Source organism: Petaurus breviceps, unplaced genomic scaffold (assembly GCF_028583685.1).
Source record: "Petaurus breviceps papuanus isolate PSGF00001 unplaced genomic scaffold, PetGlider_PUasm1.0 79, whole genome shotgun sequence".
In the NCBI taxonomy this organism is placed as follows: Eukaryota; Metazoa; Chordata; class Mammalia; order Diprotodontia; family Petauridae; genus Petaurus; species Petaurus breviceps.
Genome location: NW_027186523.1, coordinates 2,459,540 through 2,473,524, shown reverse-complemented (window position 1 = coordinate 2,473,524; position 13,985 = coordinate 2,459,540). Strand labels below are relative to the sequence as shown.

The 13,985-nt window shown below is 34.3% G+C and overlaps 1 protein-coding gene across 1 annotated transcript in view; it reads left to right on the top strand.

The window, feature by feature from the left end:
- LOC138175785 (transcription factor SOX-5) overlaps nt 1-13,985 on the top strand; it is a 503,395-nt gene that overhangs the window by 62,594 nt on the left and 426,816 nt on the right. Inside the window, exon 3 of the mRNA XM_069106265.1 lies at nt 13,083-13,314. Coding sequence (XP_068962366.1) covers nt 13,083-13,314 — 232 coding nt within the window. The remainder of the gene's footprint in view (nt 1-13,082; nt 13,315-13,985) is intronic.

The window sequence follows — 13,985 nt, the reverse complement described above, 5'->3', positions numbered from 1 at the left end:
TTCAGTTACCATGAAAGTTTCTTGGTAGAGCATGTTTTCTCTGGATGCTTTTTAGTAGTTGCTCACTTTTTTTGCCTTTTGGAGGGCAATTGTCATTAAGTAACTTGCCCAAGGTAACATGGATAGATTTTTTGTTTTGGTGTTAAGTGTCTGAGGCCAGAACCAAACTCGGGTCCTCTGAATCCGGGGCCAGAGCTCTTACTCACTGCCCACATAGCCACCCCAATCGCTCATTTTTTAATTAATAAAGTTACTTCTAATATTCAAAGAAAAAATATTTTCTGCTGCTTAATGGAATGTTTTCATGCATAAAATTTTAAATAGATTGAGTGATAAGTAACTATTCCTTATTACTTTGTCATTCATACAGAATACATAAGCATTTATACATATGGTACATTTTGTTTGTCTCCTTTCAGCTACAATATAGAATGAAGAATATATATAATAACTCCATGCTTTTATGTTAAATTCCATGAATTATTTATAATTCTTTTTTAAACATTTTCTAGTTTAGTGAACTTGATCATGAGTCCAAAAATGTGATAAAAATGAAGTTGGTGAGAAAGGGATAGTATACAGTATGTCAGAATTAATAATGAAGCATTTTAAATTTATATATATATATATATATATATATATATATATATGACTTCAAGAACACAAGTGTCTAAAACTGGTTAAATAGCATCTGGATATTATTTAAAACATAATCTTTGTTATACATCTGTATTTAATATCTAGTACCCAAACAAACATGCTTAATTTTGCTCTTATGCCTAAGTTATTGCTAAGATTGTTTCCTTTGCCTGTAAAGCCCTTTTCTTGATAAATATCTTTATTTCATTTCATGGAATAGGAAAGGAGCATAACTCAATACCTTATATTCATCTGGCAGGAAGATGAAGTGATGTTAAATGTATGTTTAAGGGAAAAAATGGAACATATAGAAGAATAGTGTGTGAATTTTTTGAAAGGGACTTACAAATAGAGTTCAAGGTATATGTCATTAGAAAAAATAATGTATGTATTTCATAAAATATCCTCCATTTTTATAAAACTATAGGAGGTTTTGTTTCATGTACCTACAGTTGTTTTCCTTTATATTTCTTTACTCGTGCTATTCTTCCAGCCTAGAATGCTCTTGCTTCTGTTCTCTGACAAAATTTGGCAGATCATCTAAAGCTAACTCAGATTTCTCTGCTTCTCTCCAGCCAGCCTTCCAATATGTGTTATCTAGAATCATACCCCCTCTTCTATACTATTCCAGCACTAAGTAATTCCATCAGATATTCATTTTCTTCATTCATTCACTTAATTTGCAGCCCTGTTACCTTTTCATGTATTTATATGTTAACATTGTGAACTCCTTAAGGGTGGAGGTGATATCTTATACAGCACTTTACACAATGACTTGCACATACAAGGAGCTCAATAAATATTGATTACTTGTTGATTTAACAGCAAAAGCTTCTTGATACAATATTGTATCTGTAGCACTTTTACTACTTTGGTCTGGACAACACAAAAGAGAACACCATTTCGGAACAAAATATACAGGACTGTTTTGGATAATGTATAATAGATACATATAATAGATATTTTTGGATAATAGAGTATTAGACTTGCCATCAGGAAGATCTTCCTCAGGCACTAGCTGTGTAACCCTGAATACTTAACCTCCCTTAACTTCATTTTCTTCATCTTAAAAATGGAGATAATAACTCCTACTTCCTTGTTGTGAGAACCAAATAAGATAACATGTATAAAGCAATTTGCAAACTTTAAAGCATTATGTAAATATTATAGTTGTCATCATCATCCTATACTCTCATGTAGATACATATTTAGTATTAACATGGATATCTTAAAATACCCAAATACATCTGATCTTGAAGATTTAGGGCTTTTCTGTAACAATGCAGATAAAAATACATCCATGCTTTCCTGTCCTATATAATTCGGATCCACGCTTTCCAACAGGTTCTTTACAGGGGTTCCATATACCATTCCACAGTCCAGATTTGCTTCTTCCTGAAAGTATGAGTTCAATGTCAGAATGCCAATGGAGTATTCTGGCTCTTCATCTACCATCCCTTTTCCTTGCCCCATGGCCAATCCATACTCTCTTCCTACCATAATCTTCTATTTTTGTTTTTCTTTCAACCTCCCCTTGTTTATATGTTGTAGCCTACTTATAACTTTACCATGAAACCTTCCATTGCTCTCTGTAAAAGAATTCATATTTAATTCTTTTAGAGACTGCTATATTATATTTTTGCTGTTATATAGTCACACTATTAGAATATTGGAATTAAAAAGATAAGCCTTTATTTTAATGGAAAACATAGAGTTATTAGAGCTACTTTGTAATTTCCTGAAGGTAATCTAGGCTGCTTTTCTTCTTTTTTCAACTCCAGACCAAATTTGTTAACTTGTACTGTCACAGATTGTATGCAGACTAATGAATAAACCCAATAAGTTTTCCTTCCAAATTCATGCCATAATCTGGGCAACAGACATTCTTTAAGTAATTGAACTTTTCTGCATGGATGGTTGGACCAAATTCTTTTGAATGATTACATAGATCTCTTCTAGGAAGCTATGCAATGTTCCAGTGCTAGGTGAAATATCATCTACAAAATAGAGGACCTCACCCTCCATGGAAAAAAACACTCCAACTTGAACTCTAGATTGGATATCCATCACAATAGTGAACATCCTTGGCAAACATACTTCTTCCTAATTTTATGCCTCATCTCTTTATCATCAGAGAGTCATTGAACAGGATTATTTCAGTTATTATGTCTTTCAAAGAATCTTGAATGATTTTGACTTATGAATATGTGATACCTTGTTGAAAAAGACCTATTAAGATGCCATTTTGCTCTATCAGATCATTTTTTTCATTGGCAATAAGCAAAAAGTTCAATGAGTTCTTATATTTGCTATTTATTTCAGTCAGTTCTCAAAATGTAAAGATACAGTCCATTGTTAAATATAATTCATAAAACTTTGCTTGTTCCCTAATAATGTCCTCAGTGATGTCCTCAATCCATACACAGATGACTCACACATTGATTTAATGTGCAGGAGATAGTGAACATATAGCTTAGTGGTTGTCAATATATTCTCAATCAACATTTTTTGATTTCTTTTCTGAGATAATTTTTTCACCCTTTAATATCTTCCACTCCTTCAAATATCTTGCATAGCAATCCTTCAGCTCTTTCACAATTGTGTCTACTTTAACATGTCATATAATATATAATATACATGTTTGTATGTGTATATATACATGCATATTTCATGAACATATTTATGTGATTTGTGTTTATACATATACATTTATAAATACACATGTATATATAAGACATGTTTTCATAAATATGTGCATGTATATATATATACATATATTTGTACCTACATATATACATACACATTCTTGTGCCCATATGGTGACTCTTCCTGCCTTTGTCTTCTTTAGGGCCATTTATACCTCTCCTATAAGCACATCCTGAACTGCAATGCAAGTTTTAAGTGTAGAACTTCTTTAGAGATCTTTTCTATTTCTTCAATTTGTTGTCCTACTATTTTTTATTCTGAAATGGCCTTAGGCAGGTTTCTTGCCAATCTTACTTTCAAGGTTTTACCTTCCTTTGCTTCTCTTCACTTCATAGGATATAATTGCTCAAAGCCATCTAAGATTTTACAAATAATTTTTATTCTAAATTGGTGTTGCTTTTCACTGTCATCTCCTATGATTTGTCAAATAAGCCAAATGTTTGTTGACTAATAACTTTTATGTACTCTTATTCTTAATGCTTAGTCATCATATATTCAGAGCAGTTACACTTTTGTATAAAATTATTGCAATTGGTGTCCATGTTATTCCAAATGTCCATATACTGTTTCCCAGTTGTGATTATTTGCTGAAATAATTCTGGATTGAGTTCTTTCAAATGTGTGTTATATTTTTTTTCATCACTGTTCTGCCACCTTGATTTTTTGCTAATTTTTATATTCTTCTTAAGAAAACTTAAATTTTTAAGAATAAATGTGGTCATAGATTAATTTACAAAATATTTATTGAGATTTTACTGCATGACAGTAATATGTCAGGGGCTACAGAAATATAGATAAATATAGAATATAAACCCTAGTGTCTAGGAACTTACAAAGAAATGATAGTTAACAACTAGAAAGGATATCATAAGGTAATAAATTTAACAACTCCATTTAACAAACATGTGTATCCAAGGTGATAGGAATCCTGTGTAGTGGTAGACGCAATTGTTGGCAAAGTGGATAGAACACTGGGCATGCAGTGAGGAATTCCTGAGTTCAAGTTTGACCTCCAACACAAGTCTGTGTGACTTTGAGCAAGTCACTCAACTTCTATTTGACTTAATCTATTCAACTGTAAAATGGATAGAATGATAGCATCCACCTTCATGGTTGTTATGAAGATCAAATGAACTATTTATAAATACCACTTAATACAGTGTCTGCCACATTATAGGCACTATATAAATGCTTATTTCCTACCATCACCAATAGGAAAAGTGCTACATTTTAAGTCAGAAAGATCTATGTTCACACCCCACCTCTTACCTTTACTGTCCGAAACTCACTTAAACTTCTCTAAGACTCAGGTAACTTTTTTCTTTCACTTTCTTTTAATTTTTTTTAAAATTTTTAGCCTTCACATTTATAAGATTTTGAGTTCCAATTTTTTCTCCCTCCTTCATTCCTCTCCATCCCCAAGACAGCAGGCAATCTGATACAGATTACACATGTACAATCATATTAAACAAATTTCCACATCAGTCATGTTGTGAAAGAAGAATCAGAGCAAAAGGGAAAAATATGAGAAAGACTTGGAATTATATGACTATGTTAAAGACAGTTGGCACTCTAAGACTCATATATGGGTATCTTAAGCCAATAACCATTAATTACTTATGTATATACAAAGTACTGTGATGGATACTAGAGATAAAAAGATTTTTTTAAATGACAGTCCTCAAGATTTTTATAAATAAAACTGCAGGGGATGTGGAAAAGTTATTAAAATAATGTGATAATATGATTAAGTGAATAGCAAAGATCAAACAGAGTAGAGTATAATTAGTTGCCTAATGCATGGTATAAAATAGACAATAAATAGAATATAAGTTGTGCCTTTAGATTTGAATAATCAGGAGAAACTTTGTCAGTCAGTCAGGGTTTTGAAATACTTTCATAATTGTTATTTCTTTTAGAAATAATGCTGTCATTCAGAAGGAATAACCAGTAGAAGGCACTATATCCTAGTACTCCCAATTAATATCTGAATAAGATGCCTTCCATCCAGAGTGCCAACTGTTTAAAGAAAAAAAATCCAATATATCTAGAAGAAGAAAAAAAATGTATTCCAAACCTTTTGATTTGTTTTCATTCAAAATGTAGAATCCCATTTCATTATCAAATGAAAGATTATCTGCATGAATTTGACACAGTGTTTGGCACATATTAGCTCCTTAATACTTTGTTCCCTCAACTTTTTCTCCCTTTGAGGTTTGTGAGATAATGAGGCACAATAGAAAGATTAGTAGAATGCACAAGTTGTACCTTTTCAAACACTTACTGGTTGGATATCCACAAGCAAGTTGACTAACCTTTTTGGTTTCCCTATTTGTAAATGTGTATTATAAAAATAAGGGCGTCTAGGTGGCACAATTAGATAAAGCACTGGGCTTGGAACATTGAAGACTACTCCTTTTGAATTCAAATCCAATTTCAAACAGTTATTTGCTAGTTACCAGGGTAAGTCACTTAACCCTGTTTATCTCAGTTCTTCATCTATAAAATGAGCAATGAAATGGAAAACCATTCTAGTATCTTTGCCAAGAAAACCCCAAATGGGGTCATGGAGAGTTCGACACAAGAGAACAACAATATTATTTTTAAAAATATGGTATTAGTGCTGCTACCGGTATCACACAGTCGCTGTGAAGAAAGTTCTTTGTACACTTTAAAATTATATGCCAATGTGTTATTATTGTCAGGAGTAAACATAAATTACCCAAGAACATACATTAAAAAGGCAGTTTATTCTAGAATCTGTAGTTATGGATAGTTCTGTAGAACATAGCCTTATTTACTGTTCTTTCAAATATTAACTATAATTTTAGTCAAATTATTTTACTTTTGTGTCTCCATGTGTGTTTTTTAAAAAATATTTTAGCATTTCTTCTGAGGTTTTTGGAAAGTCTTATTAAATTTTACTTACAAAATCCCTTAAGATCAAAAATGTTAGAGGAAAACAATTTTTGCTAGCATTTCATAATAATAGCTAATATTTATATTATGCTTTAACATTTTTAAAGTACTTTAAAAAACATCTCATTTTATCTTCACAAAAAGGGAAGTAGGTGCTATTATGTACATTTTACAGATTAGGAAAGTGAAGCAGTTCAGTGACTTATGTAAGGTCACACAGCTAGTAAATATGTGAGGCTAGATTTGCATTCAAATTTTCCTGACTATAAATTCAGAGCTCTACGTAAGGTAATACCTAGCTGCTAACATATTCTATTAAATCAAATTTCATTTAAATATACACTGATATTATTTTCTAGTCATAGATATGTTGTAAGAATGGCACAATTATTATGTACCCGTGTAGGAAACACCTAGAAAATTGCAATTTTAATTAATAATTGTGGTATCAGCATGAGACTCCAGTATGGTACAGATACCCTAAAGTTATTTCCAACCCATACTAAGAACTCCAAGAGGCTCTAAGATAAATTTGTCCATCTGAACCATTAGCAAAACCAAAGTCATCATAGGTATAAGAAGGAAAGGGAAGGAATTCATTGTCAGGTCAGTGAGATTCAGGGTTGGGTATTTCTAATTCTACTTTCTTTCCAGAATAGGCCTTATCAAATAGAGGAAATTTATTTGAAGTGAAGCTATTTTAGTCCATTTTCCACATATTTTAAATTTTCTCTGACACTAATCCTAAATATGCCAAATGCATCCTGATTTTTGTACCTTTGCCCTCAGCACTCTCCAGAGATGATTACATTTATCATGTTTTGAATATATGGATGGATTTTGAAATTTCAAGTAGGACCATTTCTAGAAATTATTTTGTTGTCTGATTACTTTTCTTATCACATTGGTTACTTTGGGTGTGAAAACTGAAAAACTTGTTTAACTTAGCTATATAAAATGCCTATTATTCTATTCCTAGACTAAAGACTATTTCCTCTCTATCTAGGCAATGGTTGGAATTTTGAGAAACAGTAATAGCTCATAATTGAATTTTATTTTAAGTTTTATAAAGTACTTCCCTCAAAACAATTGTGAGGTAGATAGTTGAAGTATGACTTCATTTTACAGATGAGGAAACCAAAGCTGACAGGTCAATGACTTGTTAGGGTCACATAATTAGTAAATGCTAGAGCCAGGGCTGTAACCAGGTCTTTTTGAAGGGTTGTTGTGATAAAGGTTGTACATATCTATTGTGTGATCAAATGAGATAAAAACTGAAAAGGGCTTAAAACAAACAGTGCCTGGCATACAGTAAACTCTGTACAAATGTTAATTATTATTATTTGGCATACCCTCATACCAGAGGTGCTTGTCCTCCCTGAACATCTATATGCCCTTTGTCAGAACTGCTTATCCATCTTTGGTGTCCACCTTCACCCTACTCTCACCTGTGATTCCAAGAGACTGTAGCATGTGCATCAGTTTTACCATAGAAAACCATCTTGCAGGTGGGTTAAAGCAGGCTGAGGGTAACCAAAACACCTCAAACCTGTCAACTTAGTTAGTGAGATGTCTACACCAAGCATGGGAAGACTTTCTCTGATGGAATGGGTAGATAAGAACATTTTAAAACATTCAAAGGAACATGAAGATAACTGAAGTGGGTCTATGGAGAGCTTAGAATTTGGTCAGCCATGTAAGATGCCAAGACCATCCATGGCGCTGTGGGCCATCAATTGTCCTGATTTTTGTCCTGCCATTGGACTTCAGTGACTTGGGAAAAGAGTGCGAGGCTGGGGACTTTACTCAAATTTTACTTACTTAAATGCAATTCAAGACTTTACCCATGATATATTTTTATTGTTATTTTTATTATTATTATTTTAATTTTTATTATTATTATGGACAGACACCTAAATAGTATGGTTTAGAGCTAAGTTCTGGACTTGGAATTAGGAATCCCAGATTCAGTTGCTCACTTTGGCAGCTGATAGGTATACGACCTTGGACAGGTCATTTGTCTGCTCTGAGTTAAATTTTCTCACCTATAAAATTATCATAGTCCCTTTCAATTTTAAGATATCAGTACCTACGTCCAGACTTTTATGAACTAACATAGATCAAAGAGAGAAGAACCAGAACATACATGACTAAAATACTATAAATGAAATCATCTCTAAAAGTGAACTCAGATTAAATATAATGAGCAATATTGGTTCCATAGAACAAATAATGAAGCATACTTCCCTCTTCTCAGGAGAGTTTGTAGAACTGGGGGATGGAATATTGTCCAATGGATAATGCGCTGGGCCTAGAATTATGAAGACCTTAGCAAAAATCGGGGCTCAGAAACTTATCAGCCCTATGGCCTTGGACAAGTAACTTAACGTTTGAATACCTCAATTTCCTTATCAGTAAAATTAGTACAATAATAGCACCTACCTCCTATCATTTTTGTGAGGATAAAACATACTATTTGTAAAATACTTTGCAAACCTTGAAGTACCACATAAACCATGGTTATTATTGATTACATACTACCAGACAAAGTCTTGATGGCAGAGGGTTTTTCCTTAAATATTTTTCTTTGTTACATGTAACGTTCTACCAGGGATGGGGTATATCAGAAAATGACTATGGCATAAAACACAAAAGGAGTCATTAACATTTAAAAAAGAAATGTCTGGAGATATAGGGCAGAAACATTTTGTAGAGGTCATTAAATACCACACTGAGGAGTTTGTATTTTATTCTAGAAGTAATAGAAGAAGTAGAAGTTTCCCACCACAAGAACCATCCAAAAGTGGCTACACAATCCTTCATTGCTAGTGTTCTACTAGGCATTTGTTTTCAGCTACTGGGCTGTATTAGGTTCCCTATAAGCAATTCTCCCTCTCTAAGATTCTATGAAGAGGGAGTACTGCAGCGTGGACTGAAACCCTGAGAGATGCTTCTCATTCTTAAACCAGCACCTCTTGCTCCCATTTTCTTGTCTCCCCTTGCCTTCAGGGTTTTTCTTACCTATTGCTTTGGCACTAATGCTTCTTCTTCTTGAGTTCTTCTTACCCAGATATCCTATAGAAAAGGCCTCAGATTCATAATGTGCTCTGTCCAGCTGTCTCTGGGATAAAGGCAGAGATTTTGTTCAGATTTTCTACAATTTTTCATTGCTAATTGTAGAGAGAAATGAACAAGGACTAAAGTTAACACAAGGAGAATATTATGAAGTTATGAGATGTCTTAAAAGGGTTCCCTGTTCCTTAATGAATATAGATAGTTATAGTCCTGTCCCTTCTTACTTTTGTTCTCTTTAATTAATTTTTATTTTCAATTTTAGAGACTATCCAAGCTAGAAAGGACTTTAGAATGTAGAAGATCAGAGCTATGAGAGACATCAGAGACAATTTAATCTAGGACTTCATTTTACAAGTGAGGAAACTGAGGCCCAGAGGGAAGAAGTCAGTTCTCCAAAGTCCAGCAGTAATTGATAGAGCCAAGAATTTGGCCCCAGTTATCTGACTCCAACTCCCAGGCTCTTCTGCTATACTACACTTCTCTCTGAGACCAAATATTCTACTCTATCACTTTTTATTACAGGGGATGGTGTTGCTAGATTGCTGCTCCACCCCACTTTGATCACAAGGCAGGGAAGATCCCCCATCTTGTCCCACCTATCAACTTTGCATTCCTCCACACAGGGAGGGAGGCATTGGGCATTATCTTTGTGTGCATATATGTATATACAAAGCAAACCACATACAGAATTAATAGAAAATAATTAGCAGAATGAAAATACTGGAATTAAGAGGGGTTGGTGAAGAAATCCTATAAAAGGTAGGATTTTAGATGGCATTTAAAAGAAGCCAGGGAGTTAGAGCCAAAGAGGGAGAGTGTTCAGGGCCTGGAAGACAGCCACAGGGAATGCCAAGAGTATAGACATGGAGTGTCTTGTTATGGAAGAGCCAAGAGGCCCAGTGTCACCAGATCAGAGAGTATGCACTGGGTAGTAAGGTATAAGAAGACTAGAAAGGTATCAAAGGATTGGTTATGAAGGACTTTTAAAAGGGCCAAGGAGAACATTTTTAAATTTTATCCTAGAGAATAGAAAGTTTGTGGATGACATGTTCAGACCTGTACTTTTGGAAAATGACTTGTGGCTTGATGGAGGCTGAGCTAGAGCATGGAGAGACTTGAGGCAGGCAGACTTGACAGCAGGCTACTGTAGTCATCAGGTGTAAGGAGATAAGAGGGTGGTGCAATGTCAGAGGAAAGAAGGCTGCATATTTGAGAGATGTTGCAAAGAAGAAATCAGCAGATCTTGGCAACAGCTTGAATGGGGATGCAGGGTAGGGTGACAAATAGTGATGAGCAAGGGTGGCTTCTAGGTTGCAAGCCTGAGAGACTGGGAGGTTGGTGTTTCCCTCTATAGTAATAGAGAAGGTAGGTTGTGGGGGTGGCTTAAAAGCAAAGAAAATGATTTCCATTTTGGACATGTTGAGTTTAACAAGTCTACTGGACATCTAGTTTAAAATATCTGAAAAGGTGGCAGCTAGGTGGTGAAGTGAATAGAGTGCTGGCCCTGAAGTCAGAAGTACCTGAGTTCAAATCTGGCCTCAGACACTTGATATTTATTTAACTAGCTGTGTGACCTTGGGCAAGTCCCTTAACCTCAATTGCCTTGCCTTTCCCCCTCAAAAAAAATGAAAGATAAAATATCTAAAAGACAGTTGGAGATGTAAGACTGGAAATCAACAGAGATTAGCACAGAAAAGGTAGATTTGAGAATTATCAGTATAGACATGGTAATTGATGGAGTTGATGAGATTACCAAGTAAAGTATAGCAGGAAAAGGGTAAAAGGCAAAAGACAGAAGCCTAAGAAAAACCTTCAGTTAGAGGGCATGCTTTTGGAAAAGGATACAAGAAAGGGGACAGAGAAGGAGAGGTCAGAGAAGTGAGAGGAAAACCAGGAGAGAGTAGAATCCAGAAAATCTAAGAAGAGAATATTGAGGAGAGAGTGATCAACAGTGACAAAGGTGGCAGGAGAGAGGTGAACGAGTATGAGATTGAGCAAAGGCCATTGGATTTGGCAACTAAGAAATCTTTACTAACTTTGGAGAAACCCATTTTGGTGGAATAATAAGGTTGGAAAACAGACTGGAAGGGGTTAAGAAGACAGTGAGAGGAGAAAAAGTGGAAGTACCTCTTGTAGATGGCCTTTTCCAGGAGTTTAGCTACAAAGGGCAGAAGCGATATGGAATGATAGTTAATATGATCAAGTTAAGGTTGTTTATTGTTACTGAGTTGTTTTCAGAACAGGGGACACATGGGCATGTCTGTAGACAGTAGGAAATAAGTTAGCAGAGAGGAAGAGAATGAAAATAGGTGAAAGAGTGAGCATGACAAAGGGGATAATATATTGAAGGAGAAGGATTGGGCTAGCTTGAACAAGTAGAGGTTTAGCCTTATTAAAGAACAAGGTCACTTCATGGTACGAGGTAGGGATGAGGGAGGAGAATGTGACAAGAAAGTCATCTTTATGTTATAATGAGGAATCAGAGAAGAATTTAGTAAAGAACAGCAATTAGTAATTTTTAAAAGTATTTTTAATGTTTTGAAGCAAAGAATTCTTTCTTTGATTACATCCTTTCCTTTGTTCTAAGAGTATATGTTTCTTTGATCTTCTTTGTGTGTGTGTGTCTGTGTGTATATATGTATGTATGCATGCATCCAGGGTTTCTAATTCTTTCAAGATTGGGTTAATTTTTAAATATTTTGATGGAGAAGTTGTATTGTGTTATCTCAGTCCCCTTTCTCCACAAAACTTTTATTCTTAGAAACATTAACATTTCTGTTTAAATATTTCCCTGCATATTTTTCAGTAACTGGTAATATTGTGAATCTAATCAAAGTTTGAAGAAAATATTCTTGTCTATTTTGTGGAAGTAGCCATCTAATTCTCTACAATACCAAGCTTAGTTTATTAAAATAAAACTTTTTTCTTGTTTCCTTTTTTCTAATTTCTGGATTTCTAGCAATGAACATATCATTTCTAAGAATATAAATCTACCTTCTAACCTTAGCTTTAAAAAAATAAAATAATCCTACTTCTTTTATTACATATCTCTTATAACTCAGAAATTAGAACTAATGCTAAAGTAGGTTTATGGAATTCTCAGACCTTGAAAGTACAACTAAACTGACAATATTTCAGAAACAGTTTAAATATTTGTGGCACTGTGGCATTAGTTATATTCAGATATGCAAACTTTTTAAGGGATATTTAAATATCAAACTCTTGAGATCACTTATCCCTGACTGCTGTTTTTGCTTTTTTGCAATAATCTTAATTTTAATGTAACTCAAATTCCAGATAATAGCAAGCATTTTGGTTTTTTAAAAAATAAAAGAAATTATTAATGTCATTTCTCCCTCTCAACAGCAGTGTTCGTTATTCACAGATTCTCTCTTCAATAAGGCCTATCAAAGTGTAAAACTAGATGGGTATTTTTTTTTCCTTTAAAAAGGAATGGTCTTTCATTATGCAGTGTTCTTAGGTGAATTTTCTTGTTTAAGAAGCCAGAATACAAGAGAGTGCTATATTAGTGTATTATTCTCACAACAAACAAGCACTGTTCTGTTGCTACCTGCTTGGCCATTGTTTCTGATTGTGTATGCTTTGCAGTGGTATTTGGATGGTTTCCTGCTCTCTGCCAGCACAAAAAGGCATTTCTGTTACAATGGCCCCTAACCACACAATGACGGCATTAAGGATTTATATGGAGGTTTCATTATTTTCTCCTCTTTTGTTCCTTCCAGGATGTCTTCCAAGCGACCAGCCTCTCCGTATGGGGAAGCAGATGGAGAGGTAGCCATGGTGACAAGCAGACAGAAAGTGGAAGAAGAGGAGAGTGGCGGGCTCCCAGCCTTTCACCTTCCCTTGCATGTGAGTTTTCCCAACAAGCCTCACTCTGAGGAATTTCAACCAGTTTCTCTTCTGACGCAAGAGAGTTGTGGCCATAGGACTCCCACTTCTCAGCACAACACAGTGGTAGGTTTTCTTGTGGTCTTTTGTCCTTGCATTCATTCTTGGACCGTCTACTCCTATAGTAGCTTGGCATTCAGCCTTCTACTCTAAATAGGACATTGTTAAAAGTCCTATGTAACACCATGATAATATGAAGTACTAACAACTTTTCTAAAGTTATAAAACCTTATCATATGTTGGCTTTATAGTATATACATTTACTTAAGACCATCTCAAATTATACTTAGGAGCAATGTGCTGTAATTACCATAAGTTTGAACTTTCTTTCTCATGAATTCTGTCCTTATTTTAGCCTTTTGTGCTCATGTTGAATTCAAATCCAAGCTTAGGTCTGAAGTAAGAATATGCTTACCAGAGAACTATAATCTCTCGCTGTCTCTCTAAATCTATACCTACCTATTGATAGATAAAGAAACAGATGCACACATAAAAGTACCCTATACATGTATATAAACTAATATGTACATGCATGCACATGTGAATATATCTTCTTATGATTGTGTGTAACAAGTCTCCACAATTCATAAATTTTCTTGTAGTTTTTTCATGTTAACCACAATTTTATTGTGTGTAAAATATTTTATTTCTAAGAATATGACATATGACCAACTTTAAAAGTGCTCTTAAACATGATACTACTCTCAAAAAGCTTATAATGTCATTCTGGAGACAAT